The 22,602-nt window shown below is 30.8% G+C and overlaps 4 protein-coding genes across 4 annotated transcripts in view; 2 read left to right on the forward strand and 2 right to left on the reverse strand.

Annotated features, from left to right (window-relative positions):
• Positions 1–22,602, reverse strand: part of LOC105836094 — a 152,901-nt gene that overhangs the window by 124,486 nt on the left and 5,813 nt on the right. The window lies entirely within an intron of this gene.
• LOC118644313 lies at positions 8,875–11,344 on the forward strand. The gene is made up of 3 exons (XM_036282555.1): positions 8,875–9,628; positions 9,821–11,091; positions 11,252–11,344. Exons 1-3 carry the CDS (start codon positions 8,875–8,877, stop codon positions 11,342–11,344), a joined length of 2,118 nt encoding a protein of 705 aa, XP_036138448.1.
• LOC118644505 lies at positions 11,608–12,051 on the forward strand. Its single transcript, XM_036283151.1, has one exon. The coding sequence runs from the start codon at positions 11,645–11,647 to the stop codon at positions 12,014–12,016; it is 372 nt and encodes a 123-aa protein (XP_036139044.1). The 5' UTR covers positions 11,608–11,644; the 3' UTR covers positions 12,017–12,051.
• Positions 19,201–19,776, reverse strand: LOC118644314. Its single transcript, XM_036282556.1, has one exon. The coding sequence runs from the start codon at positions 19,774–19,776 to the stop codon at positions 19,201–19,203; it is 576 nt and encodes a 191-aa protein (XP_036138449.1).

Here is a 22,602-nt window from a genome sequence, read left to right on the forward strand (position 1 = left end):
AAAAAAGTTTATTAGAAAGAAAAAAGCATATAAAGCATGGTACAAAGATGAAAAATAAAATAAAAATTTAAAAAATTGATTAGCATAAAAAAAATATATTAAAATTTAGAAAAAAGATTAAAAATATGAGAATATAGAATTAAAAAATTGGAGATAACACTTCATGAATTATTAAGAGGAACAGATAGAGTAATACGGGAAGAAGAGAAAAAAAGAAAGAAAAAAGAAACAATAAAGAAAACAAAGGAAACAGAGAAGAAATAATCAAAAAGAAATCGTTGGAGTAACTGAGAATATTAAAAAAAGAAAAAACGCCAGAAGAAACTGAAATAGAGAACAAAGCGTAAGGATTGATGCTGCCGGAATTAGGGCAAAAGTATTAAGAAAATTAATAAATAAAATATAGAAAAAGGAAGAATTTCAATTGAATGGAACAAAGAGCAAATAAAGCTAACAATATTTTAAAAAAGGAGAGGAAGGTAAAATCGAAAACTATAGAAGTATAATGTTAATAAACACAGCATATAAAATATACTAAATAAGAAGTGCAAAGAGAAATAGATAAAAAAACTAAAAGAGAATCAATTCAAATTTCGGAAAAGAAGAACAACAGATACAATTTATGCACTGAATTATGTAGTAAATAAAAAAATTTTTTTTAATTTGCCTTTTTTTGCAGATCTCAAACCGGCATTGAATAAGGTGGATAGAGAAAAGTAAAAAAAAAAATGCTGAAAAATAGAGATGAACGAGCAACTAAAAAAAAGTATTATAGAAAAGTACAGAGACGAGAAATACTATAAAAGTAGGAAAAAAAATGGAGGAAAGTTCTGGTCTAGGACTCAACGTATAGGAGTGTGGTGGGGTGAATAGGAGCATGTCGGGGCATGTGATGCGAACAGACCCTTAAGGTTTGTTTTTTATTCCTGCACTGCTGCACTAGTGCAATAAGTTAGAATGAGAAAAAATATATTTGTTTTATTCTAATTTCTAACTTATTGCACCAGTGCAGCAGTGCAGAAATAAAAGACAAATCTTTAATCTCAGAACTCAGGAGCGTCGCTACGTGAAAAATGCGTTGGGTCCCGCGAAATTGTTACCAAAAAATTTGTTAAATATGTTTTATTTTCGCAAATGTTATGTTCTCTCTTGATAATATATTATACATGTGTTATGAAAACACATATAATAATAATTTATAAGAATAAATAATAATTAATATTTTAATAATAACTTTCTACTTTTTACCAATGAAATACTATTTGTTGCGTTCTTTATTTTCTCAGTGAGCTTGTTTTACTAAATAATGAAGAAAATCAGACAAAGTAAAAAATAAAATATAAATTAAACTTAATTAATTGAGCTTGTAAAAATTTTGAGCTTCTTATAAGAGAACTCTTAAAGTTGTTAATAATTGGTTTTCATATAAGTTATTTAAATGTAAAGAAAGCCTGTTCTTGGCATTTTTAGCAACGAGTCTGTTTCTGAAAAAATAAATTCAAAGTTTTCAAAAAATTGAGATTTTCAGACGTGTCCCATATGTGCTCAAAGTTTCAAACGTTTGTTAAGCAATCGAGTACGACTCATCATACTCGTATATAGATTTGCGTTTCGCTCCTGATTAATTTTTTTTATAAACTGATAAATATTTTATATTAATTAAATCTTTATATTGTAAATGTAAATGAATGTTTACAATAACATTTTTATTTAGTATTAAATTATTAATCAAATTTCATAATTATACAGTATTACTGCCAATTTTAACTAACATTTTCTGTATCCAACGTTTTTAATATTGTTTTGTATTTTAATATTTTAAAAGAAATTTTTTGTGAAAAATCTTTGTTTGTGTTTGTATTTTTGTGTTTATTATTTCAAATTTATTGAAGGAAGAATAATTTTCTGAATGTAAATGGTTTGTTTTTCCGTATTTCCTTAAAAACACCATGTAACTATAAAAAAATTGTTTTTATAAGAAGTTTATAGTGCTTGTCAATTTTATGCTTTGAGCGTTTCTATAATAAATATCATCCTTAAGAATGTACAAAATAAGTATATTTAAATATAATCGCATAAAATAAAATTACATATTTTTACTTATTTATTTTATTTTTTATTACAAATTAAAAATTAAATTTAATAAAAATTAATAAAAATGTCATCGTAAGTTTATATATAGATACAATATAGATTTAAAATAGAACCTTTATCATTTTACTTAAAAAAATTAGGCAGGAGCGGGATACAAACATCGTACAAGTTGCGCAAGACAGACAACACAATGTCCAAAATCGGGACATAAGACGTCTTAAAAACGTCTTTAATTATATTTTAAAAGATGTCTAAAAGACGTCTTATGTCCTGATTTTAGACATTGTGCAGTTTGAGACGTTATTCGGTGAGCCGTATTCGACTGCTCGGTAAATGATCGAAGTTCTTAGTACATAAGACTCGTCAAAAAATCTTGATTTTTTCGGAAATTTAATTTTTTATTTTCTCGGAAATTAAGTCATGTCGCTAAAAACTCTACCTAGCTATACAGGGGCAATCTTTTTACAACATATATAATTATCATCAAAATCGATTATTATTATGCCAGATGGTCCTCGTGTAAGTAAAGCGTTATAGACCAAGAGCCAGCAACAAAAATTCAACGTGATTCGGTACAAGGGTAATTTATGCTTAAAATGTTAGTATTATTCTTAATTATGAGAAAGTTCAATTGGCAGAAGGCAGTCTAGGGGCTGGAAGCGTGGGTAAGCGACTAAACATGCAAATTTTGAAGGAAAAAAACGTGATAAGATACAAGGCTGAAAATTGGTATTTACATTGTTTTTGTAAATGTAATGAAGGAACAAAATTGGCAGAAGCGTAGGTGGAGGCTGAAGGATTGGCAGAAGTCATCAACGTTATAAAAAAATTACTGAAAAATACGTGATAAGGTACACTTCTGCCAATTTGCATATTTATTTGTCAGGTAATATAAAAACTGTATATAAATCGGTAGAAGTGAAAATGGAGGATTAATATTGAAAAAGTTGACGAAATGTATGTAATGCTGATCAGCCGTTGTCGTTATTCTTTCGTTTTTTTTTTTTCCCCGGTTACGCAGGGCAGTTGAGATCAGCGATGCCAGTTCAGATGCTTTCGCTAGCAGAGGGACACTCCCACTCCTCGGACAGCATCAAGCGGCGAGAGCATCTGCCGTCTCCTTTGCTCCTAGCTCCGTCTCTTTCTCACTCAAACCACGCGTTACATACATTTCATCAACTTTTTCAGTATTAATCCTTCGTTTTTAGTTCTGTCGATTTACATACAGTTTTTATATTACCTTACAAATAAATATGCAAATTAACAGATGTATCTTATCACGTACTTTTCAGTAATTTTTTTATAACATTGATGACTTCTGCCAATCCTTTAGCCTCCACCTACGCTTCTGCCAATTTTTTTCCTTCATTACATTTACAAAAACAATGTAAATACCAATTTTCAGCCTTGTACCTTATCACGTCTTTTTCCTTCAAAATTTGCATGTTTGGTCGCTCACTCATGCTTCCAGCCCCCAGACTGCCTTCTGCCAATCGAGCTTTCTCATAATTAATAATAATACTAACATTTTAAGCATAAATTGCCCTTGTACCGAGTCACGTTGAATTTTTCTCGCTGGCTCTTGTTCTATTACGCTCCCATTTCTTTCTTTTCGCTTTTCTTACACGCTTCGAGATTATTATTTCGCTGAACAGAATATAGATGTCCAAGAGTAATCTTGACAACGCACATATACGGATACAATATGATAAATTGCACAAAAATATTCTCTACCATAAAAATAATGAGAAATTAATTAATAACAATACGCAAATTATTCTGCGTTCGCACAATTTAGCTCAAAGAGTCAGTCCAATTTTTATCATCATTAAGCGCGGAACACGACATTAGAAAGAACGATAAAAAAATATGTAAATACTAATCCATTATAGTAGTTATTTATACAACTCTTCCTAAAGCCAGTAGCATTAATGCATTTGATTTTCTTACATCGTTGGCGCAGATGTACTCTATAATTTGGTATACGTACATTATAATAAATAAATATTTGAAGAGAACAATAATGTATAAGATTTAGAAAGAATTCTGCAATTATTAATAAGTCATAATACATAATACATAATACATAATTTTACATTTAAAAATAGAAATTTTTAACTTATCTCCAAAGTATACGTTTAAATTTAAAATTTTCCTCACTAATCGCATATTTTGAGAACATTTGAAAAATTTATATACGGTATTTGATAATTAGTATATCATTTATTATGGTTAGATAGAGCGCACTAAATTAAATCAAAAAGTCCTGTTTGACATTTTTGCAATAAGTTATAAATGACTAATTACTAAAAATGAATAAATACGGATGTGTTTATTGGGCTGATCGGGAAATAAAAACGCGCGCCAAGATAAGATTAATTACTAACAAAAATATCATCAAAAGTGGGCATACTCGCAAGACTCACCGTTAAATGCAGCGTTGTGGCTTTCGGCTCGCTTTACTTTACATACACTATTTTTACATAGCATTAACATTTATATATATTTGTCATCGTATAGGCAGTATGTGTATCCTTATTTCATCAAAAGTAGCAAGACGTGCATGATGCCAATTGCGCGCGAACGATATATTAGTACTATTAGTATAATATATTGTTATTCATCTATGTATGATAAGTAACAAAAATATAATTAGTACTATTAGTATAATTATATTTTTGTTACTTATCATACATAGATGAAAAATAGAATAACGCTTTCAGCATAAGTAATCCAAAGCGAATGCAACCTCTATATACATGGTGTCAGAAATAAAAGAATTCAAACAAAAGCTGGAGGTAGTTTGAATTAAACCAAGAAGAAGTCATGTAAATTATAGTTATCGAGTGATTAATTGAACCTAAGAAAATAAGAATTTGGAAAGCATTTAGATACGGCAGACAAAAAGTGTAGGTATTATCTGATACAGAGAAACGATGTCAGCAAGCGATTGTAAACAATGTGTGCGGAGCGGACGGAAGAGGGTGATATAAAACACGCGAGAATCGACGCGCAACATATAAGATATCGAAAAATACAATCGATATATCTTCTCTCTTTATTACATAACTGTAATTTTATCGTTTGTTCAACTCATACTTCTTTTCATACATTCATTTGCTCAAACGTTTAAATTGATTATTCGATAAATAATACAAATTTTGCACATATATAGTATACGGTTTTTCTTTGGTTTGAACCTTCAGTTTTCATTTGAGTAATTTTATTTTTGATACCCTGTACGTATAGAGTGTCGCAGAATAACTTAGATGATCCTATTGTTAGAGAGGTAAAAGTAAGAGGTAAACAAAAATGTCCTGTACTATTTTACGATATTCGCAATTAACGAGTTATTAATAGCAAGTTATTAAAGTAATACGAATAAGAATACGCAGAGAAAAGTACTCTGATTCGTATGATTTTAAAACTAATATCTCGATAGTTTTCCAAACATTGAGAATTAACGCAAAAGCAGGAGAGGGAACTGATATGCAACTTCTCTTGTCTACTGTCTGCCCTAAACAGTCCGAAACCAAGCGCCTAATATTGAAATTTTGCACAATTTGAAATATACAAAATATTAAATTATATTTTATGTATGTTTTGAAGACAAAACCATTAAAAAAGTAAGATGCAATACTATTATGAACTGACAAGTTTATGAAATATTATCTAAATACTTTTAACCTATTAAGTTCTATGGCGAAACAAGTCACGATATAAAAAAAGGGGAAATATGCACAATTAGGACCTATACGCCGATAACTTTGATCTTAAGATATGTTGTTATGAACATAGTCCTGAATAATTCCTTGCAAGAATTACGTAGCGGACGGCATTAATGTATGAGATGTAGTAAATTAAATACATAATATCGGTGCTTTAGATAAAGCGCGTGTGTGCGTACACACACACGCGGGAGGCACGGATGTTTTGCCCTTCCCCTCCCGCACTCACCTGCCGGTAGGGATGTTCTGGGCAGAAGTGCGCAAAAATACTTTATGAGCCTACTTTATTGAGAAATAACTATAACTATAGTCAGTTAAGTCGTAATTTATTATCAACCAAATACGCATGGTACTTTTGTGTACTTCTGCTCAGAGCACACCGGTGAGGTGCGGGAGGAGGAAAGCGAAGGCCGCCTTCTTGCATTCTCTCGGTGTGTGTGTGTGTGTGTGTGTATGTGGTGGGTGTGTGTGTGTACACACTTACTACTTCCACCAAACGCAGTTTTCGTGTGTTACATTACGAAAACAACAAGGTCAAGTATTAAATTAGGCAATTGTTATTCCAAACGGAATTGTTTCCGAATAGTTTTCTAATACGTGTCCAGGTCACATTATGTCATTGAAATCAGAGGGTACTTCATTAAACGCAACATTTACCGTTTTTTGTTATTTTTATGACGATATTTTAGAAAGTACAAGCGACCACCTAATTCTATTAACAGTTTTGAATTTAGGGAACAAAAATATCTACATAAAATCTACTAATTTCTAATTAATTTCTCGTATGGGCCCTAATTGTGTATATTTATCCAGAAAAGTGTTAACGCAATTCCTAACAGTGTTTTTAGCAATAATTTTTATAAAAAGTTGCAAAAAAATTTTTTTTAAACAATTTGTTATAAACAAATTAACAAATAATTACCCAAACTAAAATAAACCACGCCAATCAATTCTACGTGAAAAACCACGACGAAAATATGTATAACATGTTCATATCATAAATATCCATATTATGCACATAGAAACTGTTTATAAATTTTTTGTAATAAATGGCGATATTTACATAAACATATTATACATATTCTTGTTGTGGTCTCCCTAGAATCGATTAGCATGATTTATTTTAGTCTAGGATAATTATTTGTAAAATTATTTATAACAAATTGTTTAAAAAATTGTTTTGCAACTAACTTTTTTTGCAAAAATCATTGCCAGGAATGCTGCCAGAAACTGGGTTAACACTTTTTCAATATCATGACTTGTTTTGCTATGGAACTTAATCCATAGGTTAATGGGTCAATTTTTATCGTTATAAACATTTTTGTTTAATATTATACATATAATAAATTATCATTATAAAGTAAAATTACAAGTAATACTGAATAAATAAATTATGATTTCAATGACTGTATAGTTTGAATCACACTCTAAAATATTTGGAAATTTTGTTCCCAAATTCATCATACTAGCGCCATCTGTTAGCGCTTATATAGAACTTAAATAGGACTCAAACTATGCATTTAATATATATATGAAATGTCCCCAAACCATGCATTCAATATATGGATACTTTGAGACATGTCTTCAAAGTATACAAATGTCTTCAAAATATGCGTTTAATAAAAATTTTGTCCCCAAAGTAAACGTTTCACATATATATATGTATATATATGTAATTATATACATATATTTTATATATGTTTCAAAAAATTAAAAAGCATTAAAAGCCAAAATTACTTATATATAATTAAATATAGGTTCCACCATTCAATTTTGGGGAAAACAAAATAATAATTTCTGCTATAAGAGCTGCGCTGAAAGTAATGTTATTTCTTTAGTCACTTTCAATGATTCTCTTTTTCATATGTTCTTATATTAAAACATAAAAACGGATTAATCTTAATAATATATTACATAATATAAAGCATAAATACATATATTCTTTTATTTTATTTTATTATATTTTATTTATCTCTAAACTTAACAATAAACTATTATTTATATTACCGATTAGTACCAATAATAATAATAATGATGATGATGATGATAATGATAATGATAATGATAATGATAATGATAGTAATGATGATGATGATGATGATGATAATAATAATGATGATGATAACAATCATTTTTAATTAAAAAAATTAGTTTAAAAGATTGATTAAAAGAAACAATTTTTAATGTTTATTTAATAATTATTTACTATATATTCTTACACATTTGTTAATATTTTAATAAAATGCCTAGACGAACAATAAAATATAGTATAGAAGAACAAAAGAAATTGCAACAACAACGTCGTGATATATATATAAATAAAGCACAAGCTCAATATAAACGGCGACAAATTATAAAAACAGCAGTTAATAAAAATAATGTAATAATAAATGAAATATCTGATACTATTTGTATTGCCAGTACATCGTTTACTAATTATGTAACACAACGTACTACATGTGCGGAATATCAATCTCGTTATTGGTTACGTAAAAAAACATACCCTTTAATTATTAATAATATGGTATTAAACAATGATTTAGTTGAACATTATATTGGTCCTATGAATGTATTATGTGTTCATTGCAATGCTAAACATTTTGCTGTTGAAAAAGTTTCTAATAAAGGTAATTCGTTTCATGATTGTTGCAATCATGGAGCAGTAGATCTTGAACCTTTACCTACATTCCCTCATTTTTTACGTGCTTTATTCGATGGACATCACGCAAAATCTAATAACTTCTTTCAACATATTCGTAGTTATAATTCTTCATTTTCATTTGCGTCATTTAATGCTAATTTGATTAATTTTCAAAATAACCGACCTGGTCTATATTGTTTTAAAATACAGGGGCAAATATATTATCAAATTAATACAGCGTTATACGCTGCACAAAATGAAAGTCCAACTTATGGGCAACTTTTTATTGTCGATCCAAATGAAGCTATAAATCACCGTTTTAATGAAAATTCGAATTTAGATTTCGAAATCTTACAAAATCTTGAGCATGTAATGAGAGAATGTAACATTTTTGCTAAATCATATCAAATGATGAGTGAAGAATTAGAAAATCAACAACAATTACTATCTAATGAGTCGATACCAGAATTACAATTAATATTTACTTTAAAACCTGAAATGGATCGACGTCGATATAATATCCAAAGAATAAATGAAGTTGCTGCCGTTTTTTCTACAACTGCAGATGGAGAAATCCCAGAATCATATGTTACAATACGCAATAAAAATACTAAAACTTTACAAAGCGTTAGTACTATGGATCCAAATGTTGAACCATGGATATATCCATTGTTTTATCCATATGGTACTCAAGGATGGCATTGTCATTTAAAAAAATTAAACAGTAATAGACGAATAACTAGAGGACAATATATTAAGCATCGCATGGCTATTCGTGATGACTTTAATGTTTTCTTATTAGGACGACGTTTATTCCAACAATGGCTTGTAGATAATTATGTAAAAATTGAAAAAGATAGAATGAATTTTTGTAGAGCTCATCAAAAAGAATTACGCTCTGAAACATATCAGGGTTTAATTGATTATATGCAAAATATGGCAAATAATTTAAATGGACATATTGGGAAAATGGTTATACTTCCTTCTACATTTATCGGTTCACCACGTAATATGTTACAAAATTATCAAGATGCAATGGCAATTGTTGCTAAATTTGGTAAACCAGATCTTTTTATCACAATGACTTGTAATCCAAAATGGCGTGAAATTGAAGAAAATCTCTTGTATGATCAACAAGCTTCTGATAGACCTGATATTTGTACACGTGTTTTTAATATTAAAAAAGATTATTTAATAAACTTGATTACTAAACAAAATTTTTTTGGTGAAGTAGCAGCATATGTATATGTCATTAAATTCCAGAAACGAGGTTTGCCTCATATGCATATGTTAATAACTTTAAAACATAATTTTAAAATAACAACTCCACAAATTGTCGATAAATATATATCTGCAGAAATTCCTGATCCAACAGAAAATCGTAATTTACATAATATAGTTATGAAACATATGATACACGGACCTTGTGCCAATTGGTGTTTAGTAAATGGACAATGCTCAAAGCGTTATCCGAGAAATTTTCTTGAGGAAACCAAGATGGATGAAGATGGTTATCCTTACTATCGTCGACGAAATACTGGTACAACTTTTGAACGTCCCGGCGGATATACAGTTGATAATCGTAACGTTGTTCCATATTGTCCTATTTTGTCGATTATATTCAATTGCCATATTAATGTTGAAATAGTTTCCAGCATTAAGTCGGTTAAATATTTATATAAGTATATATATAAAGGTCATGATGCTGCTGCTATAACAATTGAACCAATAACAAATAATACAGTTATTAATCATGATGAAATACATGATTACATCGAAGCTCGCTACGTAGGACCTGTAGAAGCTAGCTGGCGTATACTCGGTAAAAAGTTACAAGATAAAAGTCATTCTATAATTCGTTTACCAGTTTATTTGCCAAATGAACAAAATGTAATTATTGAAAATGATTCCATTGAAGAAGCAATGACTACTGCTGTAAATCAAGTCACTATGTTAATTGATTATTTCGCACTAAATTTACGTGACACAGAAGCAAGAAAATATTTATATACAGAAATTCCACACTATTATACTTTCAAAAAAGAAAAAATTAACGGCAAAAATGTATCACACTGGGTAAAACGGCATAATTATTTTAATTGCATAGGTCGTATGTATTCTGTGAGTCCAACACAAATAGAATTATTTCATTTACGATTATTATTACTAACTATTAAAGGAGCTACAAGTTTTAATAATTTAAGAACTGTAAATGGAGAAACTTATCAAACATTTTCAGAGACATGTTTAGCTTTAATTGAAGATGATGATGAATGGATACGAGCTATGAATGAAGCTGTTGAGTGGATGATGCCACGACAATTACGTAAATTATTTGTACGCATTTTATTACATTGTCAACCATTACATCCTGAACAACTTTGGGAAAGTTTTAAGGTAGCAATATCGGAAGATTATATAAGACATCTCGGTACACTACAAGGACAAAGAAAAGCTTACGAACAAATTAATGCTATGCTTTTAGCTGAAGGAAAAAGCTTTGCTGATTTTCCACAAATGGAACAATTAGTAGAAAATAACGAAGAGGAGGATTACGTGACATTAGAACAAGCTATGGAAATTGGTACTAGACAATATAATCAATTAAATGAAAAGCAAAAAGATATAGTTGACTTAATTTTAAACAAATTAGATAATTATAGTTATAATAATGATAATTGTTATTATATTGATGGTCCAGGAGGAACTGGTAAAACATTTATATATACAACCATTTATTATTTAGCTCAAATTAAAAATAAACGTGTATGTACAATGGCTTTCACAGGCATTGCAGCAACGTTACTTCCTGCTGGAAAAACCATTCATAAAACTTTTGGATTACCAGTTCCATTATTTGCCAATTCATCATCTGCCTTAAAATTCTGCAATCTGCATTAAAATTCAATCTAAAGAAGCTCAGTATTTAAAAAAAATAGATGTCTTTATTTGGGATGAAGCTCCCATGGCACCACGATATGCTCTAGATATTATGGATCGAACACTCCGTGATATTATGAATAATGATTTACCATTTGGTGGAAAAATTGTTATATTGGGTGGTGATTTTAGACAACTTCTTCCAATTAAAGTACGAGGTACTCGAAGTGAAATTATAAATCTTTCTATTAAATTTAGTAACATATAGAAATATTTTAAAAAGTTTTCTTTAATACAAAACATGCGAGTTTCTCTAAATGAAATTGAATTTGCAAAATTTTTAATAGAAATGGGTGATGGGAAATTGAATGATTCTAATGACAATATACAAATTCCTGAATGTTGCATAGCTCCATCTGATGCAGATATTGTTACAGATATATATGGTGATTTAATACAAAAAAGAGATTTTAATAAGATAGCTAAATGTGCAATACTTTCAGCGAGAAATATTGATGTAGACGAAATTAATAAACGAGTTGTTGAATTACTAAATGTAACAGAAGAACAAATTTATACAAGTGTAGATAGTGCTGTAAACTGCGGTGATAATGGTGATATTGGTGAATCTTTATTACCAGAATATTTAAATAGTTTGTCTCCACCCAGCTAGCAAAATGACGCAAACTTTGCGCGAAGTTTGCCGCAAACTCGAGCAAACCTTTGCAACAAAATTACGACAAGGTGTGTCCGCATTAAGCTTAGCTTTTGCTGGCAAGGCTTGTTGTAAATAGTATGACGCATATTTTATGCAAATAACAGGGTAAAATTTGCTAGTAAAGCATAACAACAAATTTGCAGCAAGAACAAGGCAAACCTTGCTGTACACAATATGATAGCAAATTTATGGCAACAATAGAGCAAACCTTGCTGTACATAGCATGATAGCAAATTTGTGGCAAAAACAAGGCAAACCTTGCTATGCACAATATGATAGCAAATTTGTGGCAAGAACAGGACAAATATTGTCGAAATTTAGATCAACAAAAATGAAATATTAGACTGATTAGTCAAATATCAAATGTGAATGGTGCAATCGTACTTGGTTCTCTGTTCTCGACGAGCCCCTTTTATTAATCCAGTAGGTAAATCTTTTTCACGAGAAATGCGCCATCTCGAGATAGATAGTAAAGTCAGAAATAAAGTTTAAAACCTGGTAATGCAACCCTGTTATTTGCATAAAATGTGCGTCATACTATTTGCGACAAGCCTTGCCAACAAAAACTAAGCTGTTTACGGACACACCTTGTCGCAATTTTGTTGCGAAAGTATGCTCGGCAAGTTTTATTTTGTTCTTGAGACTAATTTGCCGTTATTCTGTGCTTAACAAGATTTCCTGTTTCTGCCATAAATTTATTGTCATGTCGTGTAGCAAGGTTTGCTCTGTTATTTGCTTAAATTTTGCATTTTATCGTGTCGGAACAAATCTTATAATTTCTATACGTAATATTTATGTACAAGTCTTTCTCTGTTATTTGCAGCATCGTGTGATGAAAATTTTTGCCGTAAATTTGCTCGAAACTTTTAGAAAACAAAGCAACAGACAATTACTTGTCATAAAATTGTTGTCAAAATTGAAACAATCCTTGCTGTAAAGCTTTCACGATATGTGATTTTAACAGGCCTGGCTAGCTGGGCATCATGTCTTCCTCTTCATGAATTACGTTTAAGATTAAATTGTATTATTATGTTAATAAGAAACCTTAACATCAATGAAGGACTTTGTAATGGTACTAGATTAATGATCATAGAACTTGGCGATCATTTATTAAAATGCAAGATTTTAACTGGTGATAAAACAGGAGATATTGTTTTTTTAAATCGTATAACATTATACTGTGAAAATGTATATCCTTTTACATTTAAAAGAAGACAATTTCCGATAAAAATAGCCTTTGCTATGACAATTAATAAGTCTCAAGGACAAACATTTGATAGAGTAGGAATAGATCTTCGCAAAGATGTTTTTAATCATGGACAACTTTATGTTGCTTTTTCGCGAGTTCGTTCTTGGCAAGCATTAAAAATTTATCTAGGTAAACAACGAGATAATAATAATGTTAAAAATTATGTATATAAAGAAATATATATATAACATTTATTATTTTTTCGTTTTTAACTATTTGTATTATTAAGAACGTAGATAAAAACTATAGATACATAAGAAATAAACTGATTAATAAAGATAGATACATGGGAAATAAGAAAAATAAATATATTAAAAATAAATCAATAACATAGATTAAATAGATAGATGATAAATGAATAGATATTTATAACGCAAAGTACTTAACGGGGATAAAAATTGACATCATTGTCGACTTCGTTTCTCTTGAGATGTATACAACGATAATGAACGGGAAAGTGATTCACTGGTTCCTTTTCTTCAACCAGGTTTTTTTTCACATTCCTGGTGACGGAACTATCAATAAAATAGTTCTGTGCAACTTAAAAGTTTAGTAGGATGGTGTCCCTACTTTACCACATATAAGAATTTTTTTTTTCTTGAAAATCAAGAAAAAACCAGATTTTCTTCCACATACTTGGTGACAGAACTTCTAACAGAATAGTTCTATACAAAAAGATACCCTGGAAATAACCCATTATGATTTCCAAGGTATTCCCAAGCGTTAAAACAAAGACACCCGAGGGGGTTTTAGTCGGTAAGAGTCCGGCATAACCTTCACTGAAAGTCGTAGGTTATCCATGAGGATTTCCCCCCGATATAAAAAAAAAAAAAAAAACCTAGATGGCTGGAAAACTGATAAACAAATAATAAACAGATGGGTAGATAGAAAATTAATAAATAGATAAAAATAAATAAAAAAATAAAATAACAGATAAAAATCATTTCTAGTTAACCATAATAACGATACTTGACATAACATTGATCTCTAATTACTTATAATTACCATAGAAGTTGCATCGAATAATTTATCCTGAAGTCGTTAGATCAAACGTGAATATTTTTCTATCGTGTTATTTTACAAAGAGTGCATATTAGGGATAGTATTTCGTGCATTTCGTAATTTTCTAATAAGATGGTTACGAAAGGAGAATGTATAAAGAATCAATCGTGATAAATCTTCGTTAATTTAATATTCCATAAAAAACGATGAGAGAATTTGATGCGGCAAATATTATATTATTTGCAGGTTCCATACTGTTACGTCCAGCAGACTCCACGATTTCCCTTTGTCAGAAAAACTAATAATTTACAAAAGAAATTCCGTTTCAACGGTCTCCGATAATTTTTTATGCATCTAGGATTAGTCTGTTAGAAACGTAATGACAAACATAGATGGACGAAACGACCAAGTAGATAATTCCGACTCCTTTTGAATATTGAGTCAACAAATAATAAATTCTGAAGATAGAAATTCAAAAACAAACATGGGATCTAAGCAAAGTTTCACGTTTTCTCACAAAAAATGAGCAATAAAGTATCTAAACATAAGCAAAAAATAAATAACCGTTTCCTCCATCTGCAACCCATACCGTAGCACGTCTAGCACGATAGAAAAAAATTATTTATCTCTTAAACCCAAAGGGAAGATAACCTACGCGATAGGTCGGATTCCTTTGATAAAATTGAAAGAATGTGGGAGGAAACAGAGAAACTTTCGACAGAGTATTCAACGTATGATTGGTCAAAAAGGAAAAACTATTTTTCCAATAAGAAAACGTAGAATTCACCCACCACACAATCCTGAAAAAGAATCCTACCAATTAGAATATTTGAACCACTTACATCTGGATCCTCCCCTTGTAAGACTCTGTATATATAATATCAAATCTTGAAGAGAATCAGTTAGTAATAGTAGGCAGTAGTAGTCATGTAGTAAGAGCAGCAGATAGTAATGAGAGTAGCAGTAATAAGAGCTTAGCAGTAGTCAGTAATAGTCAGTAGTAATGGTCAGTAATAGTCAGTTGAGAGTAGTTAGTTGTGAGTTCAGTTTAAAGTTTTAGAGTTATGTTTTTAGAGTTAGTTAGTTAGTTAGTAATCATGTAGAATCAGTGCGCATGTAAACTTTAGTGCCGTTCCATCCGGTCAAGAAATCTATTCGATTCCGACAAATTTGCTCGAGAACCAACAATGAGTAAGTCCCACAATCATAATTTCTTTGGTTTTTACGTTACTCATGGTAACAGCTCCCTTCCATTTTAATTCTTTAAGACACCCTCCTATTATTTATAAATAATTCCCTCACACTCACACGAACCTGAGGCTCCCGTGTGCGAATCTCAGATATCCCGTCACCATACCACAACCCCGAGGCTCCCGTGTGCGAATCTCAAGATATCCCGTCACCATACTACGACCCTGAGGAATCTTTGTGTGATCCTCAGATATCCCGACACCATGCCTCAATCTCGAGGAACCCCCGTGTGATCCTCGAAACATCCCCGCTCCTCCTGTTTCTCTTACTTATTTCTAGATCAGTTCTCTAAAACCCGAAGATGTTCCACCTCCACTCTCTCCTACGTTATTCTTTATCCTCTTACATTTCAAGCATCTATGTTTACCCCATCTAACCATTTAATAAACCCTTTGTCTATTTCTTTGCTCCGCGTTTACCGTTAATACTGTAGAATTAAAAAATCTCTTTGTTTCCCTTTCTCCGCCCACTATATACTTATTTAATATTTGTACAACTATATACATACTCACTATGCATTTTAATTTCGATTATACCGTTATTACAAATTGTCAAACCACGACTTCAGCGTTTATTTGTATTTTCTTTTATTTTTATTTTTATTTGTTATTAGAATAAATACTTTTGTTAATTTTATGAGAAACCTTATCATTTATTTTAATTAATAACGACCTCGCCTATCCCGAACAAAGACTGCACCTGGTCCGATCCCGAGTTAAAGCGATTCAATTCGTTGACTCGAAACTTGGACCGACGGACGTACGACTCGAAACGGGTTATAGCGGGCCTATCGGCACGTTGACCTATATTTTTGAGTCATAAAAAGTGCGTTCGACCCGAGGCACATACCCTCTCTTAAACTGTGTGCCTACGGGAATTTTACACGTTTTGTTACGTTCTTCCCTGCCTTACCTGTTCTCCCTGAGATATCCTTCCTACCGAATAAAGAGTAAAATCCTATAAGGCTGGACGTAACAATACGTTTCCATCGCTTTCTCTCTTTCGACTTTCTTATTTACAAAAGTTTATTACGATTTAAATTTGTCCTATTTTTATTAATAATTTATAATCTCGTCATGTAATCGCGAGTATGCGTAGCAGCCATCGACGCGAGCTTAGGCGCGGTGCGGCGAGACGTGGGAACGGCGACGACGCTACGCTTCTCCTTCTTTCCCCCGCCGCCGCCGGCAGCCAATGCTTGAAACAGTTGGCCGTGCTATGGCTCGAGCGGCTCGAGCCCTTCCTTCGGCGCGCAAGGCGCGCTCTCATTCGCACAATTTAAAAAATTTATATCTCGATTATTAGCAGACCAAACCCACAATAATATTGAACTTTTATGTTCATCCCGATCCCATCTACCTTTTTATGAACAGTGACCAGTATGCTCTGGGACTCCCTGTATATAAATTTACAAATAAGTAACTTCAATATACATTGCTTAACTAAAAGTATGTGAATGATATTTTAATTAAATTATAAATTAACAATTAATGTAATAAGGTTATATTCTGTGTACGTATGTATGTATGTATTTAATATATATTTTAGACATTTACATTATTGTTTACAGTATTATTCACCTCTTTGTCTTTACGCGTTGCCAAAATTAAATTTGCATCATGCAACCGGACTTGCATCATGTCACCGATTTATTTGATTTGAATCAGATTATTTTCTGAGGCAGCTACCCCCAAATCAGATTAGGCTAGGAAATTTTTTTAAATATATCAATTGATTACCACTGATGAATCGGATTAGAAATCCAATAACTTGTCGTAAACACCCATTTCGAGTCCCAAGATAAGCGAGTAAAGGGGGCAATTGTTCCTCCTTCATGCACGCGCAATGGATTTCTTTCAGTGGATTATCATCGCTTGATTGGCCATCCGCTGAGAAATACGCAAATGCGCATGCGCGGGAAGTATTTTTAGATTATCTTGGTAATTATCTCGGGATCAAGGGTTTAGGGCAAAAATAGAGTTATGCTCTATCTGTATATCTATGATCTGCTGCGACATTTTCTTATCATAGAAAGCGCCACTGGTGTCAAAACAACAAACCGTACATTTCCGCGTTTTGCTTCTCTGCATGCCCCTTAGATGTCTGCAAGGTTGACGACGACGTACGATAACGACGCATCGTAATATGAAAATTTTGATATTTGGACTTTGCGTCCTGCCCATACAACATATAATATTGCTATAATATCACAGTAATGTTATAATATTGCAGTAATGTTATAACGGAAATGTAATATTACAGAAATTTTGTTGACACATTGCATTGCGATATATTACAATGTAACATATTGCATTGCAATATATTACAATGTAACATTACAGAAATATTGCTAACATTGCACTGTGATATATCACAATGTGACGTTGCAAAAATATTTCTCTAATATTGCATTGCAATATATTATATTGATATTTTAGTAATATTACTACAATAATGCATTGTGATATATCATATTGTAATATTTTAGTGATATTACTACAAAATTGTATTGTATTCGAATGATAATATTTAATTCGCCAGTGAATTCAAAAAATATTGCTTATAAAAAATAATACGATAAATAGGTCAATATAACAAGCCAAGACAAATTTTCCTAATACATTATAGTTTATTAAATAAACATTATAATTATAAACGCGACTAATAACACTGTGTTAAAAAATGTTCAATTTCGAAACGTTTCGACTATACTTAATCCTCTTCAGTCATAATAAATTACCAATATGTATGAACTTAAACATAAATGAAATAATGGACACGAAAATATAATTAAACAATTAAAAAAGATGATCATAAAACAGCGCATTTTGTATTAAATGTGTCATAATAAGTAAAAACGTGAACCAATAAATAATACAATTAAATGAATAATAAAATGAAAAATAATGAAATTTTTTCGTGAGTCGGTTTTCATCTTAAAATAAATTTATAAGATCAAAAACGATGGAAAACGTGTTATGAATAACATAAAATGATATGCCTATTGTAGAAAACTGTAAACTTATATATGTTGATCACAGATTTTAAAAACACAATATTAAAACAAGCAACAACACATAGAGTATTTGACAAAGCGCTAAAGACCAGTGTAACGTTCGGTAGTCAGAGGCAGAATGAGCGAGACTTATTTTCCGTTAGTCATTTTGAACAAAATGTCAAATAAACAATAATAAGAATTGTCAAGACACTCCGTGTCCTTCTGTAAATTGATGCCATTAACTTGCTCTTTAATATGGATCATTTCTGGAATTAACCTTTTTTGGTATCTTGATTCAGAATCTAATATCTTAACGTTATTCCAATCAAACACGTGGTTGTTTTTTAGCATGTGTTCTGTTACCACGGAGTGTCTCGACGATTCCAATTTATAATTACTCACATGTTCTTTAATTCTGGTACTTAAATGTCTCTTTGTCTGTCCTACATATGACGGGATACAATTTTTACAACATATTTTGTAGACAATATTATTCGTTAGATTTATGTCGGTTATGTCCTTCTGTACCCTAATAAACATGTTTAATTTGTTGAGGCAACGAAAGCCAACCATGAACAAATCTTTATTAACAAAAGATGAGGCTGTTTCAGATATGTTCCTAATATAAGGTAACACAAGTTATTTTTTCTTTATGCGCTGACTTTCAGTTTTAGCTTGATTATTTTGAGAATCTGTAAGTTCCACTTGATTATTGAAATGTTCCTTAAGTCTGTTATTAATTTCATGCAAAACAAGATCTAATGAATAACCGTTGTCCAGTAATATATTGATGCAAAATTCTAGATTCTTTTGCCAAAAAGATAGATTTGACAACATAATTGCTTTATCTATTAGAGTACAGATTGTTCCTATTTTGTGACATCGAGGGTGATGCGAGAAAAACGACAAATATCTTTCCGAAAACGTATCTTTATGGAACCAATCAATTATGACCTTGTTATTCGTTATTCTCAACAAAAGGTCCAAAAAGCTGATACAACGGTCTTTTTCACGTTCTAAAGTGAACTGAAGTCTCAAATGGAAGCTGTTAAACATGTTGACAGTTTCAGTGGTTATTGTCAAGGGTACAGATAACAGGATATCATCTACATATCGATAATAAATCGGAATTTCGAACTTTAATGCTTTCAGCGCTTTGTCCTCGAAATCCTGCAACACTAGATCAGCCATAATAGGTGACAGAGGTGAGCCCATCGGAGTTCCAAATGTTTGCTTATATATTTTATTGTTAAACGTGAAAAAGATTGACGAAAGAATGAAATTAATGGCATGTATAAAATTGTCTAACGGAATGGAGGTATTATTTTCTATAAATGTCCACCTATTTATAATGCTCTGTATCGCGAGATCTAGAGGTAAATTTGTAAATAATGAAGTTGCATCCAACGATATTAAGATATGTGTTGACGGTTTTACCCGAGAGAGCGTCGTACAATCTGAAACTGTCCATGGCGTGTCTATTGTAAATCGGTAGGCTTTCTTTAATAATTTTGTGTATGTACTTCTCAAGTGAGTATAGGGCAGTGTTTACCGAAGAAACAATAATTCTTAAAGGTGTGTTCAGTTTGTGAATTTTAGTAAGGCCATAAGCCTTAGGTAAATTGGAGTCACTTGAATGGAGCGCCCAATAGGTTTCTTACTGAACAAACCCTTTACGTAACCACTCCCTTAACATATTGTTTAAATTTCTCTCCAATATGCAACTCGGATCTTTCTTAACCACCGTGTAAGTGTTTTTATCTTGCAGAATTTCTTCCATTTTTGTAATATATTCCTGTTTATCCAGAGCAACAGTGACGTTACCTTTGTACGCTCTAGTAAAAATAACATTAGGATTCTCCTTGTAAAATTCAAAGATTGTTTTACGTAATTTTAATAGCTCTTTATCAATGTTGCTTATTTTGAACGACCTGACTGACCACTTTATTAAATTAATATGTTAACACAAATTGTGTACTAACATGACCAAAATTTGACGTTAAAATGGCTTATGTTTGCTACCTGGCAGTACGATATGGGTATATCACAATACCATATTATTGCTTATTTTCAATTACCTGACTGGCCACTTTATTAAATCAATATGTTAACACGTTGTGTTAACATATTAATTTAATAAAGTGGTCAGTCGTTCAAAATAAGCAACATTGATAAAGAGCTATTAAAATTACGTAAAATAATCTTTGAATTTTGCAAGGAGAATCCTAATGTTATTTTTACTAGAGCGTACAAAGGTAACGTCACTGTCGCTCTGGATAAACAGGAATATATTACAAAGATGGAAGAAATTCTGCAAGATAAAAACACTTATACGGTGGTTAAAAAAGATCCAATTTGCATATTGGAAAGAAATTTAAACAATATGTTAAAGGAGTGGTTTATTGCTATTATATTGTGTAACACAATATAATAGCAAATATAATAATTTTTATTTTATGTTTTTATTTCTTACTAATTTATATAGACGTAATCAAAACGTAACATATGTTAACAAAAACTGTCAGTAACTAATGATCATTATTTAGAAATTGACTAAACAACATTAATTAATAATTAATATAATATTTTATATAATTAATACTCTTAATATTTTATGTGAAAATCAAGATAGTTAGACTCAGTAATGCAAAACAAATAATAATATAAGGGTCATTAAACGAGCCAGTTCAATTTAATGAGAGTGTTATGTATTTATTAAAAAGACATAGTTATAAATAGGTAGGCTTTACCAATAAAAATTACTCTCCAATTAGTACAATATAAAAAGCAAACCTTACTCACAAAAAATTTTTTTGTAAGAAATAGAACGATTAACATCAAATTGGTAACATAGTATAAATTAGAACAAATTACACTCTAATTAGTATAATATATATTACGTTTCGACTAATACATAGTCCTTTTCAGATAAAATAACTGGTTAAAAAACAGTATCAATGAAATAGAACAATAGCAATAAATAAGAACATACGTTACAGAGTGTTAAAAGAAAGTTTTTGCCATATCGGAAAAATGAGAATAATCTAACAATAAAACCATGATAGTGTAACAATTGCGTTGTAATTGTTTCTTCGTTTGTAGGCAAAAAAACGAATTAACATCTGTGTTGAATTTGTAATGCATGTCTAGACGAGCGCGCGAAACGAGATATGTTTTTGTTCGATAGCGAGAAAATCCTCGTAATCCAGTATGTATGAAGTCAAGTTTCAGATTTAGAAACTCAAGTCAACGTTAAACGATAACATTATCTGAACGCAAACAAAAGACCAACATGAGCGAATCAAAGTACGTGTGAATCCGTGATAAAGATTTAACAACTAGACAAATACTAATTAAAACATATTACAAATGCAAATTAGAGATATATAATAAAAACATATTTAAAGAATGCTTATTAAAAAAAAACGTACGAACTCGATGTATCTTTCTCTTTTCAAATTTCAAAGGATAGTCATCAAGTAAAAATTGTCGAAAGAGTACAAAATTATAATCCGCAATTCGATAGTGGAAGTATCTGAAGATCACGAAAAAAAGAGGAGTTAAGTGATACTAGAGATATGTGAAAGTTGATCCTTAATTATATAGTTTGTTTAAATAAACTTACTTGCATCAATTGAAACGCCTCGATTACAAAAATGAAAGATAACACATGACAATGAACGGAACGTTTATACGGACTGGCAGTTAGAGACGAAACGATGAGATGTTTTCGCTAACCGTTTTTAGACATAATGTCAAACAAACAATAATACGATTTATCGAGATATCTTTCTGTAAATTTATTCCATTGCTTTGTTTCTTGATATGGATCATTTCGGATATCAACCTTTTTTGATAATTAGGTTCAGAATCTAAGACCTTGACATTATTCCAATCGAATAGGTGGTTATTATCTAACATATGTTTGATCAGTACTGACAAGGAAACGGACAGAACTGTCCCTCATCGATTTTAATGAGCTTTAGATATGTTGTAAAACATGAAAAAATATTAGACATTTTTTTTTTAGCGGCGTATCTC

Source organism: Monomorium pharaonis, chromosome 2 (assembly GCF_013373865.1).
Source record: "Monomorium pharaonis isolate MP-MQ-018 chromosome 2, ASM1337386v2, whole genome shotgun sequence".
NCBI lineage: Eukaryota > Metazoa > Arthropoda > Insecta > Hymenoptera > Formicidae > Monomorium > Monomorium pharaonis.

Bases quoted from the DNA above. Each gene is read 5' to 3' on its own strand.
- LOC118644505 (XM_036283151.1), top strand. From the start codon at position 11,645: ATGCGAGTTTCTCTAAATGAAATTGAATTTGCAAAATTTTTAATAGAA.
- LOC118644313 (XM_036282555.1), top strand. From the start codon at position 8,875: ATGAGTGAAGAATTAGAAAATCAACAACAATTACTATCTAATGAGTCG. The intron at 9,629-9,820 runs GTGTTTTTAATA...ATATATCTGCAG, and splicing joins TAGACCTGATATTTGTACAC to AAATTCCTGATCCAACAGAA. The intron at 11,092-11,251 runs GTTGACTTAATT...TGGCTTTCACAG, and splicing joins ATGAAAAGCAAAAAGATATA to GCATTGCAGCAACGTTACTT.
- LOC118644314 (XM_036282556.1), bottom strand. From the start codon at position 19,776: ATGGGCTCACCTCTGTCACCTATTATGGCTGATCTAGTGTTGCAGGAT.